Source organism: Bos grunniens, chromosome 5 (assembly GCF_055505025.1).
Source record: "Bos grunniens cultivar Pamir isolate PY7600 chromosome 5, Bosgru_T2T1.0, whole genome shotgun sequence".
NCBI classification, from domain to species: Eukaryota; Metazoa; Chordata; class Mammalia; order Artiodactyla; family Bovidae; genus Bos; species Bos grunniens.
The window spans coordinates 96,327,778-96,348,679 of NC_141169.1; the positions used below are offsets into that span (position 1 = coordinate 96,327,778).

At 41.2% G+C, this 20,902-nt stretch overlaps 1 protein-coding gene and 1 pseudogene across 2 annotated transcripts in view; both read left to right on the forward strand.

The window, feature by feature from the left end:
* PLBD1 (phospholipase B domain containing 1) overlaps positions 1-20,902 on the forward strand; it is an 88,927-nt gene that overhangs the window by 9,876 nt on the left and 58,149 nt on the right. Inside the window, exon 2 of the mRNA XM_086401936.1 lies at positions 18,048-18,267. Coding sequence (XP_086258062.1) covers positions 18,048-18,267 — 220 coding nt within the window. The remainder of the gene's footprint in view (positions 1-18,047; positions 18,268-20,902) is intronic.
* On the forward strand, positions 3,975-12,886 carry LOC147372647 (hyaluronan synthase 2 pseudogene; annotated as a pseudogene). Its single transcript, XR_015164236.1, has one exon. The product of XR_015164236.1 is annotated as a hyaluronan synthase 2 pseudogene (transcript).

A 20,902-nucleotide genomic window follows, 5' to 3' on the forward strand; every position in this document is an offset into this window, starting at 1 on the left:
TTTGCTGCTTCTATGAGGTTTTGATATAGCAGTCTATAGTTGCACAGTTTGTTCTAAGTTGCTAGTCTCTTTCCTACCTAGAGGAGTTCCTGTTGTATTTGTTGTAGAGCTTTTCTGATGATGTTGAATTCTTGACTCTTGCTTGTTTGAAAAGCTTTTGGCTTCTCCCTCAAATCTGAATGATATACTTGCAGGGTAGAGTATTCTTGGTTGTAGTTTCTTCCCTTTCATCGCTTTATATACGGTGTGCCACTCCCTTCTGGCTTGCGGAGTTTCTGCCTAGAAGTCAGCTCATAACCTTATGGAAGTACCCGTGTATTTTTTGGTCATTTTCCCCTTGTTGATTTTCATATTTTTTCATTGTCTTTAATTTTTGTCAATTTGATTACCATGTGTCTTGCTGTGCTCTTCTTTGGGTTTATCCTGCCTGGGACACTCTGCACTTCCCAAACTTGGTTGAGGGGGTTTCCTTTCCCATGTTCAAGAAGTTTTCAGCTATCGTCTCCTCAAATATTTTATTAGATCCTTTCTCTATTTCTTATCATTTTTGAACCCCTATAATGCAAATGTTGGTGTGTTTAATATGTCCCAGAGGTCTCTTAGGTTGTCTTTATTTCATTCTTTATTTTGTTCAGTGGCAGTGATTCCCGCCATTCTGCCTTCTAGGCCACTATTCCTTCTTCTGCCTCATTTATTCTGCTTGATTCCCTCTAGTATCTATTTAATTTCAGTAGATTAAATTAAATCTACTGATTTAAAAAATCTGTTTGTTCTTTAGTTCTTCCAGGTCTATATTAAACATTTCTTGCACCTTCTCAATCCTTGCCTAAATCATTTATCCAAGATCCTGGATCATCTTCACTATCATTATTCTAAATTCTTTTTCTGCCTATCTCTACTTCATTTAGTTGCTTTTCTGGGGTTTTATTTTGTTCCTTCATCTGAGACATAATCCTCCACATTTTCATTTTCTCTAACTTTCTGTGATAGTGGTTTTTATTCAACAGGTTGCAGGGTTGCAGTTCTTGCTTCTGCTGTCTACCTTCTAGTAGATGGAGTATCTAAGAGTTTTGTGCAAGTTTCCTGATGGGAGGGACTGGTGGTAAGTAGAGCTGGGTCTTGCTCTTGTGGACAAGTCTGTGCTCAGTTAAACTTTACCCCACTTGCCTGCTGATGGGTATGGCTGTGTTCCTTCCCTCTTGGTTGTTTGGTCTGAATCAGCCCGACACTGGAGCCTACAGGCTGGTGTGGATAATGGTGACCTCATGGAGGCCTCATGCCAATGAGTACTTCTGAGAACTGCTGCTACCAGTGTCCTTGTCTCCATGGTGAACCATAGCTGGCCCCCTCTTCTGCAAAGACCCTCCAGCTCTAGCAGGTAAGGTCTGCTTCAGTCTCCTATGTGGTCACTGCTCCCTTCCCCTGGGTTCTACTGTGTACCAGATTTTGTGTGTGCCCTCCAAGAGTGGACTCTGTTTTCCCCAATCCTGTGGAAGTCCTGCAATCAAATCCCACTGGCCTTCAAAGTCAGGTTCTCTGGGGATTCCTTCTCCTGTTGCCAGACCCCCACATTGGGAAGCCTGACATGGGGCTCAGAACCTTCACTCCAGTGGGAGAAATTCTGTGTTATAATTTATCTCCAGTTCATGAGTAGCCCACCTGGTGATTATGTGATTTTATTTTATCATGATTGCACCCCTCCTACTATCTCACTGCAGCTTCTCCTTTGTCTCTGGATATGTGGGACAGCTTTTTTGGTTGGTTCTAGCATCTTCCTGTCAATGATGGTTCAGCAGTTTGTTGTGATTCCAGTGCTCTCTCAAGGAGTGAGTGCACATCCTTCTACTCTGCCATCTTGAAGCAATTCAAGGGCTATACCAGTTTATCAGAATATATACAAGATAATTCCCAGAAATGGGAAAAAGCCTCAACTAAAGTGATACATAGGGAAGGAAAGGAAGTAGATAAAAGCGTGAGGACTTGGTAAATGGCCAGAAGGAACAACATCAATTTCCTTTTTAGGGTAAGAGCATTGGGGTGCATGTATCATTTCCAAGCATGTTTTCCTCCAGATATATGCCCATGAGTGGGATTGCAGGGTAGTATGGTAGACCTATTTTTAAAGAAACCTCCATACTGTTCTCCATAGTGGCTATATCAATTTACATTCCCACCAACAATACAGGAGAGTTCCTTCTCTCCACACCTTCCCTAGCATTTATTGTTTGTGGATTTTTTTTGATGATAACCATTTTGACTGATGTGAGGTGTTATCTCATTGTAGTTTTGATTTGCATTTCTCTAATACTTAGCAATGTTGAGTTGAGAATACCCAGATCAAATCGGGTAGATGTTTCTTGCCTTCATCACGGTAAGAACTAAAGGAAAAGGTGTTTATCTGAGGGTTGGGAATAGGGTGACTTTAGTTTGAGATGTGTGGAGTTTGGGATATTTTGAGAAAATTTAGGGAGGTTCTCTCATAAAGACTAACATACAAATAGTTTGACTGAACATTTATTATAGACTCTGACAGGGCAAATATAAGCATGGCATCACATTTATTGATTAGACCTTAGCTAAAAACATTTTTTTAATAGATAACTTCAGAAGAATTTCTTGGAGAAGTATTAATACTTATTAATCTTTATTATTAAATTTTGTTTCCTGGTCCTGAAACTTATAGAAAAGATCAAAACCTTTCTCCAGAAGAAAATTGAAAAGACCCTCCTCCTTCAGTCCTGAAATTGGGGTATGTGTATGTTAGCTGCTCGGCTCTGTCTGATTCTTTGTGATCCCATGGACTAGCCTACCATGCTCCTCAGTCCATGAGATTCTCCAGGAAGAATACTGGAGTGGGTTGCCATTCCCTTATCCAGGGGATCTTCCCAACCCGTGGATCAAACCCAGGTCTCCTGCATTTAGGCAGATTCTTTACCATCTGAGCAACCAGGGAAGCCTCAAAATTGGGATAGAAAATTTTAAATAACTATTTCTTGGTGATTTACTTTCCATAATATTTGAAGTTTTTATCCGTGAACTTCATCTTGGGTCTTGGTTCTGACACACAAAATAGAAACTTTAGTTTTCACACTTATTTAGACATTATTTTCACTTGTGTCACCTGTTATGTTTTGTTGGATTCCAAATTACAATGCATTAACTATTGAAATAGCAAAAAAGGTAGTAGCAGCAATAATGTAGTGAATCTCAAGGAATTAATTTTGTTTAACTTTTAAAAATTGTTTAAGAATACATTTGTTTTACCTTTTTAAAAAAAAATAGAGAAGGTTCCAGTTGCTTCTACAACTTAGGTCTCACAATTTTTTGATAACTTATCTTTAAGATGTGACTAGAAAATGTATTAATAATGTTATTATGTAGGTTTCTTATACTACAATGAAACAGGAATTTACTTAATGTGGTTAAAAAAATGAAACTAATAGAGGTAGTGAAATTATGAGGAAACTTGAGTCTAACACTTGCAACTCCATGTCTGTATAGACAGCAGATATGTTATAATCTTCTTGGGAAAAATTGTGAAAGTCTCTTGATTGAGAGAGACAGGCTTGCTCTGAAGTTTGTCCTGCAGCCTTGCAAACACAGCTACAGTTCTAATATAAAGTAGTGTCAAGTTACTCAAACCAGACCTAAGATATCAAAATTCTAATTTACAGTGAGAAATCAAGAATTAATATACTGCAGATGTGATGTGAATCTGTCTCCAATGGTAACCTTCCAGCCAGTGTAAAAGCTGAGGATTTGAGTGGCCATAGGATAAAACATTATATTAAGCCCAAGGGAGTCAATACAATAAGATACATGATGCCACCCCTCATTCTTAAGAAATTTATAGTCAAATTTACTGCAACAAATACACACAAATTCATATAACTAAAGAGAGATCTAGATGAGCAGTGAGCTTAGTGCTGAATCAGAATGGGGCAAAGTTGACTTTCTGTTGATAAGACTTTTTTTTTTTTTTTTTACAAGTTGATATTTTTATTTTTTTTAATTTTATTTTATTTTTAAACTTTACATAATTGTATTAGTTTTGCCAAATATCAAAATGAATCTATCACAGGTATACATGTGCTTGACAAGAACTCTGAGTTAAGCCAGCAGTGAAGAACCAGGTACACTTCTAGGAGGTGAAGGAAAGAGATCATTCCAGAGCCAAGCAAACCTGCAGCATTTTTATGTACTAGTATTTTGTTTCCTTGAAGATTTTTTCTTTTAAACTAATCCGTTTCAACCTGCTTTGTGTATTAGACACATTATTCAACCCACCTCATATTCTGCCTTTTATTCTAGCTTCAATCAGGTAAGCTGAGGCACTTCACCTCAGCCAAACTGCAAGAGCCCCCACTTTCTACCTCAGAGCTCCTCTGAAATCATAGCTGTTTAGTACTGGAGCATGTGCATAACTGGGAATGGTCAAAGGCCACTTTTGACCTATGCAGGATGTGAGTAGGTGGATAAATGCTCCCTCTTTCCATCCCTGGGGTGTGGTCTTCAGAGGCTTATTTTGCACACCTCTTTGGACCATCTTAAATGCACCCTGCTGCTTTCCCTCCCTCTGTGTTTCACTCTCCTAGCCCCCTACTCCTGTTCTCTGGAGCACTTTGCCAAATGATTCTCTTTTCATCCAGAATCTCAGGCTCTGATTTCTGGAGAGAGTGAGAGCTAAAATACCAACTTATGATTTTGTTGCCTGGAGATTGATTATTCATTAGTTAGTTACTTTCTTAGTGATTCTGATGAAGAGATAAAGCAAATCTAAAAACCAGGTATCCATTTATTTTAAGTCCTTTCAGAGAAGGAAAGGTGCAAAGCCAGGGTACAGAGAAGGAAGTTGAGTGACTGTGCTCATTGAACATGAAAGAGAAAAGCAATTCGAGGATCATAGTAAACTATTAGCTGAAACTAATCTGAATAGATTAAGTTGCAATTTTGCTTTTATATTTTCTCTGACATATGCTCTGCTTTCTCATGTATCTTTTTTCCCTCTATCTGACTGACTATATTAGGGGGAAATCGTATTGCTCAGGGTTGAAAACCACTTCCTCTTTCATAAATGAAGTGCTAGCAAACTTAGGTTCCAACTATGGGAAAGAGTGATTTCGGCCATGTATTACTGTTTTACGGATTCTAAGACAGTGTGACGAATTTTTTTTTTTAACTGAAAACAATTAACTTATAGAAAATATTAGAATACATAAAGAAAAGAAATTCAATTTGGGTGTTTGGGTTTTTACTTAGAAATCAAAAATTGATGGGGCTTCTTTTCATCTTTATTTGTGGAAGAAAAAACTTTTTTAGAAAGTAATATTCTCAATCATTCAATAAATATTTATCAAGTGCATTGATTCTAAGGATGTTACTGTTATAAATGTTTAAATCTCATTTTCACGAAGATGGCATTTGCCCCTTGGACATCTGAATGTCCTCTAGGCTTCTTACCCGAGCTTGAGGACATAACGACTTGAGTTATTTTAGACTAACTTCTGTGAATGTTCAGGTAAATTTCACTTTGGGGTCAGGAACACACACATGTAATCTAGATCCATCACAGAAACAGTATTGTGCCAGCTCTAGCATTCCCAGGATATGGGGTCATCAGCAAAAGTGGCCCCTACCTTCACAGAGCCTGCATAGAGCAAGGCTGAGATTAGAATTATGTGATATTTTTCTACCTTTTTGCTATTACAGTTTCCACACCAGTCACTTCACAACGTGGGGATTTTTTTTTTTTTTTAATAGAAAAGCATAAGGCTTAAACTAATCAAGTATTTAAGAAAAAAAAATTTTTTTAAAGGCATGAGACTGGACAACCAGGAAGAGTTGATATATGGAGAAAACATTGAGGAATGGAGGACATCAATTAGGGGTAGCACAAGAAACTCAGATTTTGGCTTAATTCTCAAAGCACTTGCTAAATTGGTCAGTGTGTTAGCAGTAAATTTTTCTCATTGAATTCTCTTGAGGACTGGGTAAAAAAAAATTTTTTTTCCCATATATGGGGGCACATGAATGTCAAAAAAGCACAGATTTGCAGAAGTTTATTATTTGTGGTAAGAAAAGGGGGTAGTACCAGTAACAGTGAAACAGCCATCCTTTCTCATTTCCCTCCAAGGTCACTGGTGGTAAGGGTGGATGAGAATGCAGGAGAAAAGCTGGGAAGGGGCTGAGGCTGTAGCATTCATGGTCCAAGATCAGTTTGGAAAGCATATTTATTATATTTGGGAGGAGCAGAAAGGATGTTTCTGTAGATGTTGCCCACAATTATCCAACTATGGTCAATTGACTCAGTAACAATTGGACTCTCTTTCATGACCAGAGCTTCCCTGGTGGCTCAGATGGTAAAGCGTCTGCCTGCAATGTGGGAGACCCGGGTTCGATCCCTGGGTTGGGAAGATCTCCTGGAGAAGGAAATGGCAACCCACTCCAGTATTCTTGCCTGGAGAATCCCAGGGACGGAGGAGCCTGGTAGGCTACAGTCTATGGGGTCGCAGAGAGTCGGACACGACTGAGCGACTTCACTTCACTTGACTTCAAGACCAGAAACCTGGTGAATAGGTGTTCTGCACCTGCCTCTGTTTATCACTGCCATTACTTCCACTTTACCATTTTCAAAGAAAACCCACCATTATGGGCATGACTTGACTGAGAACAACTGACTTTCCTGCTCAAGATCTTTCTTTAACAGTTATAACACTGGCTGATCAGGGCAGCTTGACCAAGTCCCAGTCTATCACCTTGTTGGGCCAAGGTGCCGTGATGCTCGAACAGTAAGATTCTAATTTTAGTGCTCATTTCATATACAGTTTTCCCTGGTGGTCCAGTGGTTAAAACACTGCACTCCCAATGCAGGGAGCCCGGGATTTGATCCCTGGTCAGGGAACTAAATCTTATGTGCTGCAACTAGGAGTTCGAATTCTGCAACCAAAGATTCCACATGCCTCAGCCAAATAAATAAAATACTGAGTCAGTTTTGAATGTTGAAAGCAGATAACTGTATTTAAATATTGTATCTGAGCTTTCTAGTATCTTAACCACTAAAAACTTAGTATGTCCAAAACTAAACATATGCTCCCTCCCAGACATGTTTCCCTTCTGCTCCCTCTCTCAAGTGATGATACAATACCCATCTGCTGAGTCCCAGCCCAGAATCTGAGTCATTCTGGCCTCCTCCCACCTCCCTGATGACCTGAATATAAAGTTTCTCTTTAACCTGAGCAGCTGTGCAATGGTTTCTTAGGCAGAGAAATGAATGCTGTGTATACCATTTCTTTTCTTCATTTTGCTCTCTTCCTATGTCCTCCTCCCTTTTATAGATATTTATTGAATACCTATGGCTTCCCAGGTGGCTCAGTGGTAAAGAACCCACTTACCAATACAAGAGACATGGGTTCATTCCCTGGATTGGAAGATCCCCTGGAGAAGGAAATGGCAACCCACTCCAGTATTCTTGCCTGGAAAATCCCATGGACAGAGGAGCCTGGCAGGCTACAATCCATAGGGTCACAGAAGAGTCGGACATGACTTAGCGACTAAACAGCAACAAAAATTGAGTACTTGTTGTGGGCCAGACACTGTATTAGGTACTGAGGAAACAAGTTCACAGACTGGGAGCAGGAGCAGACGTGTAAGTAACATTAGACCAGCAGACCTACATACAAGGTACATAGAGCTTGTAGAGCGAGTCAGTCCCTATAAAGGGGGTGCTGCTTCCTGAGTCTTAAATAACAGTTTTGAGATTACTCAGTAGTCAACAAGGGGGCAAATCTCAGGCAGAGGAAACAGCATATGCAAAGTCAGAGTGTTGGACCAGCTCATGGTAGGCCGGAGAACTGTGTGTAATGGTTTCGAGATCACATGGAGTGCAAGAGGTGGTGGATGAAACTAGAAAGGTAGGCAGAAACCAGGTCATGAAGGACAAAGAGGATAAGTCAAAGAATTTTAATTCTAGGAAGTAGAAGCTGTTGACAATTGGGGGTAATCAAGTCAACAAATTAGTTTTGCATTTTAGAAAGGTCACTCTGGCAAAGTATGAAAAATGGATTAAAAGTCAGAGATACCTGGGGGAAAAAACCTCTTCAAAGTTTAGGCTAGCTGTGATATCGAAACTAGCATAGCAATGGTCTTCCCTGTGTCTCAATAGTAGAGAATCTACCTGCCAATGCAGGAGACACGGGTTCAATCCCTGGTTCTGGAAGATCCCACGTTCTGTGGAATAACAAACCCTGTGCACTGCAACAACCGAGCCTGTGCTCTAGAACCCGGAAGCTACAACTACTGAGCCTGTGTGTGGCAATTACTGAAACCCAAGCATCCTAGATGCTGTTCTCTGCAAGAGAAGCCACCACAATGAGAAACACACGCATCGCAACTACAGAGCAGCCCCTGCCTGCCACAACTAGAGAAAAGCCGGTGTGCAGCAACAAAGACGCAGCACAGCCAAAAACAAATAAATTTATTTTTTAGAAACTAGCATAGAAAGGTAGAGCTAAGGAGGCACTTACTAACAGGAGTGCTATTTAGGAGGTTTTGATTAAATATAAGTTGTGGAGGAGAGAGGAGACCTGGATGGACTTGGGTTTTAGGCTGAAAGACACAGAGCTAGAAAGCAGATTGGAAGAGAATATGAGTTTTGCTTTAGATATTTTTAATTTCTAGTGCTAAAGGAATCATCCAGAAGGTATTAACCATTGTGCTGTTGGGGATAAAGTGGAACTCCTGGGAAAAGTAAGGAAAAGGCAAGTAGAGGAGGTGGTGATTCAGAAGTGATTGTTATTCCAGAGGCCATGGGAGGAAAGAGCTTTAAGAATAAGTGGTCACCAGGGACATGTGCTTTTGGAAGTTCATGTGACATTAGGATTCAAGAATTTCATTTGTGATCCAGAGAGGGCTGCTGTGGTTGGTTAGCTTAGAGCTGCAAGACAGTGGAGCACGTTAATATCCTGAATGGGGATGAAGCACTGCAGAGAGGGAGCTTTAGGGTACATGAGCAAGAAGATATAGGGTGCAGTGAAGTTCCTAATGAAAGTGACAGATCCACTTAAGGAAAGTGGTGGGACTCAGAGCATGGGTGGAGGGATGGAGGAGACCAAGAAGGGTGAGATGGACACAGGAGCTGTGAGGATCAATTCACAAAATTATCAAGAACTTGAGGAATCCACAGGTGATAGCTTCTATCATTTCTACAAAGTAAGAATCTAATGTCATTTGTGAAGAATTAAGCAGGATACCCCCTTCCATTGAAGGAGGCAGAAAGGCCACAGCCAGGAGGAAGAAATCAAGGCATCTGAAAAGAGTTAACCAGACCTGGCTTCCAGCAAGCCACTGACTCAGGACTTGAACCAGGCCCTGCCAAAGACTTTCTCCCAATTCTACACTTCCTGGGTTCTGTTGAGTTTTCACCAGGCCTTTTTTTTTTTTTTTAATACAAAAGAGAGAAGAGACTTTCCAGTATTAAGGGAGGGGAACTAGAGAATAAAATAAAAAAACTCCTCAATCTTTTTTAAATGTTGTGTTTAAAAAAGGTTTTTTTGGTCCATTGTCTCAAATTCATCTGATCTCCTATTAGCTCAGTTTTGGATACTGACTGCCGCCGACCCTCCAGGACAGACAGGCTGAGGACAACTTTATGACCCAGAGCCGAACAAGATGCACTGTGGGAGGTTACTATGTATCCTGAGAATAATTGGAACCACACTTTTTGGAGTTTCTCTCCTCTTTGGAATCACAGCTGCTTATATTGTTGGCTACCAATTTTTCCAAACGGATAATTACTATTTCTCTTTTGGGCTATACGGTGCAGTTTTAGTATCACACCTTGTCATCCAAAGCCTGTTTGCCTTTTTGGAGCACCAGAAAATGAAAAAATCTCTAGAAACCCCCGTTAAGTTGAACAAAACTGTTGCTCTTTGCATTGCTGCATATCAAGAAGATCCAGGCTACTTACAGAAATGTTTGCAATCTGTGAAAAGGCTAACCTACCCCAGCATTAAAGTTGTCATGGTCATAGATGGAAACTCAGAAGATGACCTTTACATGATGGACATCTTCAGTGAAGTCATGGGCAGGGACATGTCAGCCACGTATATCTGGAAGAGCAACTTCCACATGAAGGGTCCTGGTGAGAGAAATGAGTCACATAAAGAGAGCTCACAACATGTCACCCAGTTGGTCTTGTCCAGCAAGAATATCTGCATCATGCAAAAATGGGGTGGTAAAAGAGAAGTCATGTACACGGCTTTCAGAGCACTGGGACGGAGTGTGGATTATGTACAGGTCTGTGATTCAGACACCATACTTGACCCTGCCTCATCGGTGGAGATGGTAAAGGTTTTAGAAGAAGATCCCATGGTTGGAGGTGTTGGAGGAGATGTCCAGATTTTAAACAAGTATGATTCCTGGATCTCTTTCCTCAGCAGTGTGAGATACTGGATGGCTTTTAACATAGAAAGAGCCTGTCAGTCTTATTTTGGGTGTGTCCAGTGCATTAGCGGACCCCTAGGAATGTACCGAAACTCCTTACTGCAGGAATTTGTGGAAGACTGGTACAATCAAGAATTTATGGGCAGCCATTGTAGTTTCGGAGATGACAGGCACCTAACGAACCGAGTGCTGAGTCTGGGCTATGCAACGAAATACACAGCTCGATCCAAGTGCCTTACTGAAACACCTAAGGAATATCTCAGATGGTTAAACCAGCAGACCCGTTGGAGCAAGTCCTACTTCCGAGAGTGGCTGTACAACGCGATGTGGTTCCACAAACATCACCTGTGGATGACCTATGAAGCCGTCATCACTGGGTTCTTCCCTTTCTTTCTCATTGCCACAGTAATCCAGCTCTTCTACAGGGGTAAAACTTGGAACATACTCCTCTTCTTATTAACTGTCCAGTTAGTGGGTCTCATAAAATCATCTTTTGCCAGCTGCCTTAGAGGAAACACCATCATGGTCTTCATGTCCCTCTACTCCATGTTATACATGTCAAGTTTACTTCCCGCCAAGATGTTTGCAATTGCAACGATTAACAAAGCTGGGTGGGGTACTTCTGGAAGGAAGACCATTGTTGTTAATTTAATAGGACTCATCCCTGTAACAGTTTGGTTCACAATCCTCCTGGGTGGTGTGGTTTTCACCATTTATATGGAATCTAAAAAGCCATTCTCAGAGTCGAAGCAGACAGTTGTAATTGTAGGAACATTGCTGTATGTATGCTACTGGGTCCTGTTTTTGACACTGTATGTTGTTGTCATCAAGAAGTGTGGCAGGCGGAGGAAGGGACCACAGTACAGCGTGGCGCTTGATGTATGATCTTACATTTGGTGTTTGCAGTTATAGATGCAGACACATGCACACAATCTTCATCCCTCCAAGGGACTGCACGGTGTCTTGGCATCAAATATTGCCACCAAAGGAGACATATCGCTGCTGCTAGGACTTGAACAAAGACATTTGTATGGGTTTATTTTAATTCTGCCAAAGTAAAGTGACATGTCAAGAAGGATGAGTCAGATTTAACCTGATATTTCTATGAAAATGGGAAGAATTCTTTGTTCATGCACTCTTTCTTTACTTTACATTTGCCTAACAGTGTTCTGCCCTATGGGAGAAGGCGATGGCACCCCACTCCAGTTCTCTTGCCTGGAAAATTCCTTGGGCAGAGGAGCCTGGTGGGCTGCAGTCCATTGGGTCGCTAAGAGTCAGACACGACTGAGTGACTTCACTTTCACTTTTCACTTTCATGCACTGGAGAAGGAAATGGCAACCCACTCCAGTGTTCTTGCCTGGAGAATCCCAGGGACGGGGGAGCCTGGTGGGCTGCCGTCTATGGGGTCGCACAGAGTCGGAGACGACTGAAATGACTTAGCAGCAGCAGTAGCAGTTCTGCCCTATATACCTCGCTAGTGATAACTTACATGGGTTGTTGTTGTTCGGTGGCTAAGTTGTGCCCAACTCTTAGCGACCCCATTGATGGCAGCACACCAGGCTTTCCAGTCCTTCACTATCTCCTTGGATTTGCTCAAACTCATGTCCACTGAGTTATTATGGAAGAAAAGGATTTTGAAACTCAAGGGAAATTTCTTTCAACACATACAACCCTAACTTATGGACTGTGTTTGTAGCTATTTTTTTTTTTTTTTAGAAAAGTTTTCTGTCTAACTACCAAGTGAAATGCCAAAGGATATTTTACAGACTGTACTTTTATATAATTGTACTGTTTTAGAAGTTTGTATGCCAATCTTAAAACAAATTGTGCATATTTTTATATTTTACTCCTCTGCCAAAATTCACCTATTCTTCCTTTTTTAAAAATAAATAGATTCTGAAAAAATTCATACTTGAAAAATGTCTACCCAAAATGTGAAGCTTGGTTGACTGATATTATTCATGATAGAAAGAATAAAGTGTTTCTTTCTCTCTACTTTTAAAATTGAATAGTTAATTTCTGTGAAAAGGTGCTTAAACTTTCAATATTTTAATTTTTTTTCATTTATTTTTAAATATTTATTTATTTGGGAGCTCTTGTAACTGTTTATTTAGTTGCAGCACATGGGATCTTCCAACTTCATTGCAGCACGTGTGATCTTTAGTTGAGGCATGTGGGATCTAGTTCCCTGAGCAAGGTCCCGTACATTGGGAACAAGGAGTCTTAACCCCTCCCACTGAACCACCAAGAAAGTCCCTTTCTTCATTTGTCTTCAGTCAGTTCAGTTCAGTCGCTCAGTCGTGTCCAACTCTTTGCAATCCCATGAATTGCAGCACTCCAGGCCTCCCTGTCCATCACCAACTCTCGGAGTTCACTCAAACTCATGTCCATCGAGTCAGTGATGCCATCCAGCCATCTCATCCTCTGTCATCCCCTTCTCCTCCTGCCCCCAATCCCTCCCAGCATCAGAGTCTTTTCCAATGAGTCAACTCTTCACATGAGGTGGCCAAAGTATTGGAGTTTCAGCTTTAGCATCAGTCCTTCCAATGAAGACCCAGGACTGATCTCCTTTAGAATGGACTGTTTGGATCTCCTTGCAGTCCAAGGGACTCTCAAGAGTCTTCTCCAACACCACAGTTCAAAAGCATCAATTCTTCGGTGCTCAGCTTTCTTCACAGTCCAACTCTCACATCCATACATGACCACTGGAAAAACCATAGCCTTGACAAGACGGACCTTTGTTGGCAAAGTAATGTCTCTGCTTTTCAATATACTATCTAGGTTGGTCATAACTTTCCTTCCAAGGAGTAAGCGTCTCTTAATTCCATGGCTGCAATCACCATTTGCAGTAATTTTGGAGCCCCCCAAAATAAAATCTGACACTGTTTCCACTGTTTCCCCATCTCTCTGCCATGAAGTGATGGGACCAGATGCCATGATCTTAGTTTTCTGAATGTTGAACTTTAAGCCAACTTTTTCACTTTCATCTTTCACTTTCATCAAGAGGCTTTTTAGTTCCTCTTCACTTTCTGCCACAAGGGTAGTGTCATCTGCATATCTGAGGTTATTGAGATTTCTCCCAGCAATCTTGATTCCAGTTTGTGCTTCTTCCAGCCCACCATTCTCATTTATCTTAGAAAAGGCCAATATATCTGTCACACTTTGGAAGTAGAAATTCATACTTACATGTACCAAAAAGAAGTCCTTGAAAAGCAAAGCCAAGTGGGTAGAAAAACACAATTTTTTCATAAGATTGAAAAAAAAAAAAGCAAGTGCTTGATCTCAAAAGAAAGCACTAGGTATCCAGCAATAGATGAAATTTATGTATCAAAGATAGTCTTTCGAGATTCTCATAGTGTTTTTCCAGGCCAAGAAGAAGTGGGAAAAATTATCTGTGTAATTTGGACAAATACAGTACAGTTCATCATTTTGTTCTGTGACGTGTATTCACTGGATCCTGTCCATATGTTGAACATACTTCACCTACCTTTTTTTTTCCCCAAAGTTTTTTTTTTTTTCCAAAGTTCACTTTGTTGTTGTTTAGTCGCTAAGTTGTGTCCAACTCTTTGCGACCTCCTGGACTGCAGCATGCCAGGCTCCCCTGTCCCTCAACGTCTCCCGGAGTTTGCTCAAATTCATGTCCATGAGGTTTATATGGGTGAGTGGGATAAATTATAACAAGGATAAAGCATAGAGTACGCACAAAGCACGCTAGTAAAGTAATGCTCAAAATTCTCCAAGCCAGGCTTCAGCAATACGTGAACTGTGAACTTCCAGATGTTCAAGTTGGTTTTAGAAAAGGGAGGGGAACCAGAGATCAAATTGCCAACATCTGCTGGATCATCAAAAAAGCAAGAGTTCCAGAAAAACATCTATTTCTGCTCTATTGACTATGCCAAAGCCTTTGACTGTGTGGATCACAATAAACTGTGGACAATTCTGAAAGAGATGGGAATACCAGATCACCTGACCTGCTTCTTGAGAAACCTATATGCAGGTCAGGAAGCAACAGTTAGAACTGGACATGGAACAACAGACTGGTTCCAAATAGGAAAAGGAGTATGCCAAGGCTGTATATTGTCACCCTGCTTATTTAACTTACATGCACAGTACATCATGAGAAACACTGGGCTGGAAGAAGCACAAACTGGAATCAAGATTGCTGGGAGAAATCTCAGTAACCTCAGATATGCAGAAGATACCACCCATGGCAGAAAGTGAAGAGGAACTAAAAGGCCTCTTGATGAAAGTGAAAGAAGAGAATGAGAAAGTTGTCTTAAAGCTCAACATTCAGAAAATGAATATCACGGCATCTGGTCCCATCACTTCATGGCAAATAGATGGGTAAACAGTGGAAACAGTGTCAGATTTTATTTTTGGGGGCTCCAAAATTACTGCAAATGGTGATTGCAGCCATGGAATTAAAAGACGCTTACTTCTTGGAAGGAAAGTTAATGACCAACCTAGATAGCATATTCAAAAGCAGAGACATTACTCTGCCAACAAAGGTCCGTCTAATCAAGGCTATGGTTTTTCCAGTGGTCATGTATGGATGTGAGAGTTGGACTGTGAAGAAAGCTGAGCACCGAAGAATTGATGCTTTTGAACTGTGGTGTTGGAGAAGACTCTTGAGAGTCCCTTGGACTGCAAGGAGATCCAAACAGTCCATTCTAAAGGAGATCAGTCCTGGGTCTTCATTGGAAGGACTGATGCTAAAGCTGAAACTCCAATACTTTGGCCACCTCATGCGAAGAGTTGACTCATTGGAAAAGACTCTGATGCTGGGAGAGATTGAGGGCAGGAGGAGAAGGGGATGACAGAGGATGAGATGGCTGGATGGCATCACCAACTTGATGGACATGAGTTTCAGTGAACTCCTGGAGTTGGTGATGGACAGGGAGGCCTGGTGTGCTGCAATTCATGGGGTTGCAAAGAGTCAGACACAACTGAGCAACTGAACTGAACTGAATTGAAAGCATATAGAGTCAAAACTGGCAGAATCAAGCTCCACCTATTGTTATTTAACTTTCTAGGAAAGATTTTTTCTGATTTATACAGATAACTGCTTCATCTCTTCTGTTTGGCCTACATAAATATGTTCACATAGTAGACGTGGTATCAAGGTTTAATATTAATAGCTGTATCAAGAATTGGCACATAAAAAATTGATGGATCAGGTACCCCCAGCTTTGTTCATTTAGCTACTCTGGGATCTTATTTATTCATTTTGATTTTTGAGATGACCCATCTTGCCTTGTAGCTGGTGCTCTGTAGACCTGTGTTAAAAACACAACTGAACACATGAAGAGCTGAATAAAAAGTATTGTAATGAAGCAGAAATGTGGAGAAGTGTTCAACCATGTGGTTCCTGCCTTTCTACTTCCTTTTTATGCAGACACCTATATTCACCCATCTTGCTTAAGAATAAAACTGCACAGCCTACCTTCAGAGTACAAAAAGGATAATGTTCTACAATGTATACTTGCACTGATTGGAGAGCTTGTGGAAAGCAAACAGACCATGCCATTAAGTGAGACAAAACCTTGAGTTTGCCTTTCTATTTATGTTCCAAGTTAAGCTTTCAGTTCAGTTTAGTTCAGTTCAGTCGCTCAGTCATGTCCGACTCTTTGCAACCCCATGAACTGCAGCACGACAAGCCTCCCTGTCCATCACCAACTCCCAGAGTTCACTCAAACTCATGTCCATTGAGTCGGTGATACCATCCAGCCATCTCATCCCCTCTCATCCCCTTCTCCTCCTGCCCCCAATCCCTCCCAGCATCAGAGTCTTTTCCAATGAGTCAACTCTTTGCATGAGGTGGCCAAAGTACTGAACTCCTTATTGCCAAATTCAGATTTAAATTGAAGAAAGTAGGGAAAACCACTAGACCATTCAGGTATGACCTAAATCAAATCCCTTATGATTATACAGCAGAAGTGAGAAATAGATTTAAGGGACTAGATCTGATAGATAGAGTGCCTGATGAACTATGGAATGAGGTTTGTGACATTGTACAGGAGACAGGGATCAAGACCATCCCCATGGAAAACAAATGCAAAAAAGCAAAATGGCTGTCTGAGGAGGCCTTACAAATAGCCAAGAAAAGAAGAGAAGCAAAAAGCAAAGGAGAAAAGGAAAGATACAAGCATCTGAAAGCAGAGTTCCAAAGAATAGCAAGGAGAGATAAGAAAGCCTTCTTCAGCGATCAATGCAAAGAAATAGAGGAAAACAACAGAGTGGGAAAGTCTAGAGATCTCTTCAAGAAAATTAGAGATACCAAGGGAACATTTCATGCAAAGATGGGCTCAGTAAAGGACAGAAATGGTATGGACCTAACAGAAGCAGAAGATATTAAGAAGAGGTGGTAAGAATACACAGAAAAAAACTGTACAAAAAAGAGCTTCACAACCCAGATAATCACGATGGTGTGACCACTCACATAGAGCCAGACATCCTGGAATGTGAAGTCAAGTGGACCTTAGAAAGCATCACTGTGAACAAAGCTAGTGGAGGTGATGGAATTCCATTTGAGCTATTTCAAATCCTGAAAGATGATGCTGTGAAAGTTAAGCTTAGTAACATTCAAATGTCAAATTCTCTGCTTCTTATAAAAGATGAATGAATTGCCTGAATTTATTTTAGCAACTATTCAGTGTATTTACATTGAATTTTTTGTAATATTTTTGATAAGAAAAAAAAAGAATTAAGCAGGAGAGATAGCGTAGAAAGTGAGAGAATGTGGATGCTTTGGCCCAACTATTGAGGGGGATGAAAAGGGCTGCAGACCAGGGTTGAACCCTATTCTGTTTTGAAAAACTGTATTTATTTTATTATTTATTTGGCTGCATTGGGTCTTAGTTGTAGCATGCACGATTTTCAGTGTGTAATGTGGGATTTTTTTGTTGCAGCACTTGGGCTCAGTAGTTGCAAAGCACAGGCTTACCTGCTCCAAGGCCTGTGGGATCCTAGTTCCCTGACCAGGGATTGAACCCAAGTCCCGGGCATTGCAAGGCAGACTTTCAACCAGGGAAATCTCAGATCTTATTCTTGGTTGAATGACAAGGAGGGTGAGAGGTCCAGCTCCTGCCTTGCCCAGAATTCCATCCCTAAGGTTGAGGCACTTAGACCGCCTTTCTGATGCTCCAACTACACCCCTACCTTTGACCTGGTTCTTTGTGCTGTAAGCTAATTGCCTTTGTTCAAGGCTCTGGTTTTCCCCCATTTGTAACAAGGACAAGGGCTTGCCAGGTGGCTCACTGGTAAAGAATCCACCTGCCAATGCAGGGTACATGGGTTTGATCACTGGGTCAGGAAGATCCAGTGAAGAAGATGACAACACACTCCACTGTTCTTGCCTGGGAAATCCCATGGACAGAGGAGCCTGGAGGGCTATAGTCCATGAGGTTGCAAAGAGTCATACATGACTTAAGAGACTGAACAACAACAATAACAAGGATAAACTATGGTGTGACAGATTTCCCAACTCTAATAGAATGAAACTCTTTAAAAGCAGATGTACTAGAATTGTTGGTTACACAGAAAAAGAAAGCCATCAGCCACTCAGTTCAATCGCATCCTAGCATTATTCCTTTTTCTTTTTTTCCAGGGGTCTACTATGCAACTGCGTACTGGATGCCTACTGAGAAGACAATACAAGTCAAAAATGTCCTAGACAGGAAGGGGGATGCCTATGGCTTTTACAATAACTCTGTGAAAACCACAGGCTGGGGTATCCTGGAGATCAAAGCAGGGTACGGTTCTCAATCCCTGAGCAATGAGATCATCATGTTTGCTGCCGGCTTTTTGGAGGGCTACCTCACTGCTCCGTAAGTACCCCAGGCATGGTAGAGAACTGCAAGGCAACCTCTGTCCCTTTCTTTTTTCAGCAGTATCATTTTTCTTCCTAGCATTGTACACTAGAATTGAAAAGTCACCGTGGTTCTTCTCATATGATAGAAACATCAGAATTACATTTACAGGGACTTCCTTGGCAGTCCAGTTGTTAAGACTCCGAGCAGGGGGCCTGGGTTCAATCCCTGCTTGGGGAACTAAGATCCTAAGTTCTGTGCAGTATGGCCAAAAGTTAAAAAAAAAAAAAAATCACAATTACATTTGTATCTATAATCATGCTGCCTAGAAGGAGCAAAGCCCCCAGTTGTGACATTTAAAACATTTCCCTCTCATGAAACTGTTGTAAAGACAGCTAAGTCATTTCATCTCACTAGTCATTTATTGTCAGGGAGAAAGCAAAAGGGAAGTGGAGTGGCTCTTTGAGAAGCACAAAACAGAGAGGATTAACTAAAATTTAATTAAAAATAAAATGTAAGAGCATTTATTTTTAACTGTTTCTTAGAATGATACTTTCAAGTGGGCAAATATTTTAAATTGAAATTTTGATGTCTTATCATGAATGTTCTATTGTTGTTTGATTCTTGAGTTCTTCCTTTGTCTAATGAAAATAACAAAAATGTAGTTATAATAATGCAATCATGATGCATCCTTTTTGGAGAACGCTTCCTTGAGGAAAGGAAAGTTGCAAATTATCAAACAAGCCTCATTCTTCCTTTGATATAAAATATCTTGAGGACTTGGCTTTCTTCATGTTCTGTGACCTAGATCGCTGAGTGCAAGTTTAACCAAACCTCATTTTCCCCTATTACAGCCTTAGTCATAGTAAACACAGTGCTGGTCTTAATCTGTTTCTAAGTGCTGGCAATTATATCAAATGTTGAATGGCTAATTACTGGGCTCTGGCTGCTGTGTTTTTTTTTTAACCTTAAACTAAAAATTCCTGTTTTTATCTTTCTACCAAATTTTTATTACCTTGCCATACAAGTCCCCGTAGTAGGGAACTCTCTATTTGGAGATGTAGAAAACAATAAAGTGAATACAATGTTTAAAATCATGTTTAAAACTATTATTCTGCATATAACAATCCAGACTTTTTTCTTTTTCCCTCCAAATCCTTATCTGTTTCTGGATCCACTGAATTCTCATTGCATTCTTTTTAGAAGTTTTTATCTATTTATTTATTTTTGGCTGTGCTGGGTCTCGTTGCTGTGCAGGCTTTTCTCTAGTTGCGGAGAGTAGGAGCTCCTCTCTAGTTGTTGTGGGCAGGCTTCTCATTGTGGTGGCTTCTCTCATTACAGAGCACAGGCTCTAGGGCCCTCAGACCTCAGTAGTTGGGGCTCCCAGGCTTGAGAGCACAGGCTTAGTAGTTGAGGCACATGGGCTTAGTTGCCCCTCGGCTTGCGGAATCTTCCTGGATCAGGGATGGAATACAGGTGGAATCTGTCTGCATTGGCAGATGGATTCTTTACCACTGAGCCACCAGAGAAGCTCCTGATTTCAGACTCTGAATCCGCCTTCCCTAGGATCCTGTAGCAGCAGCCTGGGGATCGGGGATCAGGAGTGAGGGAGGGGCCAGCCTAGGAAGCTCACTCATTACAGGATCCTTGAGGAAACATTGGGAAATATTCTTGGCAGCATCTCTGCTGCAGAGAACACAGAAAAAGTAATTCAATCATTAATCCTATGGGAGTCTGAGAGGAAGGCACCCCTGTAGACCAGAGCAGCCAAGGGAGGCTTTGTGGAAGCAGTGAGTGATGAGAACCCTTAGGCTTTAGCCAAAATCATTCAAGGTGGAAGGTAACAGAAGGGAGCACTGAAGAAAGGCACTCAGTCTGAAGAAGTTGCATTTACAGTGACCAGGAGTGGAAGCTCCAAGTGAGCAAGCAGGGACATCTGGTTTGAAAAGGCAGATGACAGCCATGTCATGGAAGCTCTGGGTAGAGGCCCATGTGACGGTGGTCATTCTCTACTTCAAGCAGAGTTCTCTTGAATTGGAAAGACAGCCTCTTTGTTCATCTCCATCTAGGATTTGTGAGTGTGGAAACTCTCCCCAGCTGCTCATGATGGGCTTCCCCTGTAGGTGGTACTAGGAGTCTGAGAGGAGCTCTGCTCTTCGCAGGACTTTGTTGTATCTCACAGAGCCCGAGAAGATGCTGGTGAGCAGGAAGTTGCCTGATAAAGGATAGAAGAGGGTGGAAGGAAGAGTGAGATCAATATTTGTATGTTTGAAGGAGAAGAAAAAGAAAGAGAGGAGGAGAGGACAAAAAGAAAAGAGGAAAGGAAGGAAGGAAGGATGGAACAGAACAGGAAAGAGGAGGAGGAGGAGGAGGAATAATTACAACCAAGGGATATCCCTGGCTGTTCAGCGGTTAGGACTCTGTGCTCTCTCTGCCGAGGGCCCAGGTTCAGTTGCTGGTTAGGGAACGAATTGCCCATGAGCTGTGCAACCAAATAAATAAATATATGCTACTATTTTTTTTTTAATTATAACCAAAACCCTCTGTTTATTTATTTTTTTTTCAATGTATGTTTTGGCTATGCTGGGTCTTCACTGTGGCACACCGGCTTAGTTCCCCAACCAAGGATCAAACACAGGTTCCCTTCATTGGA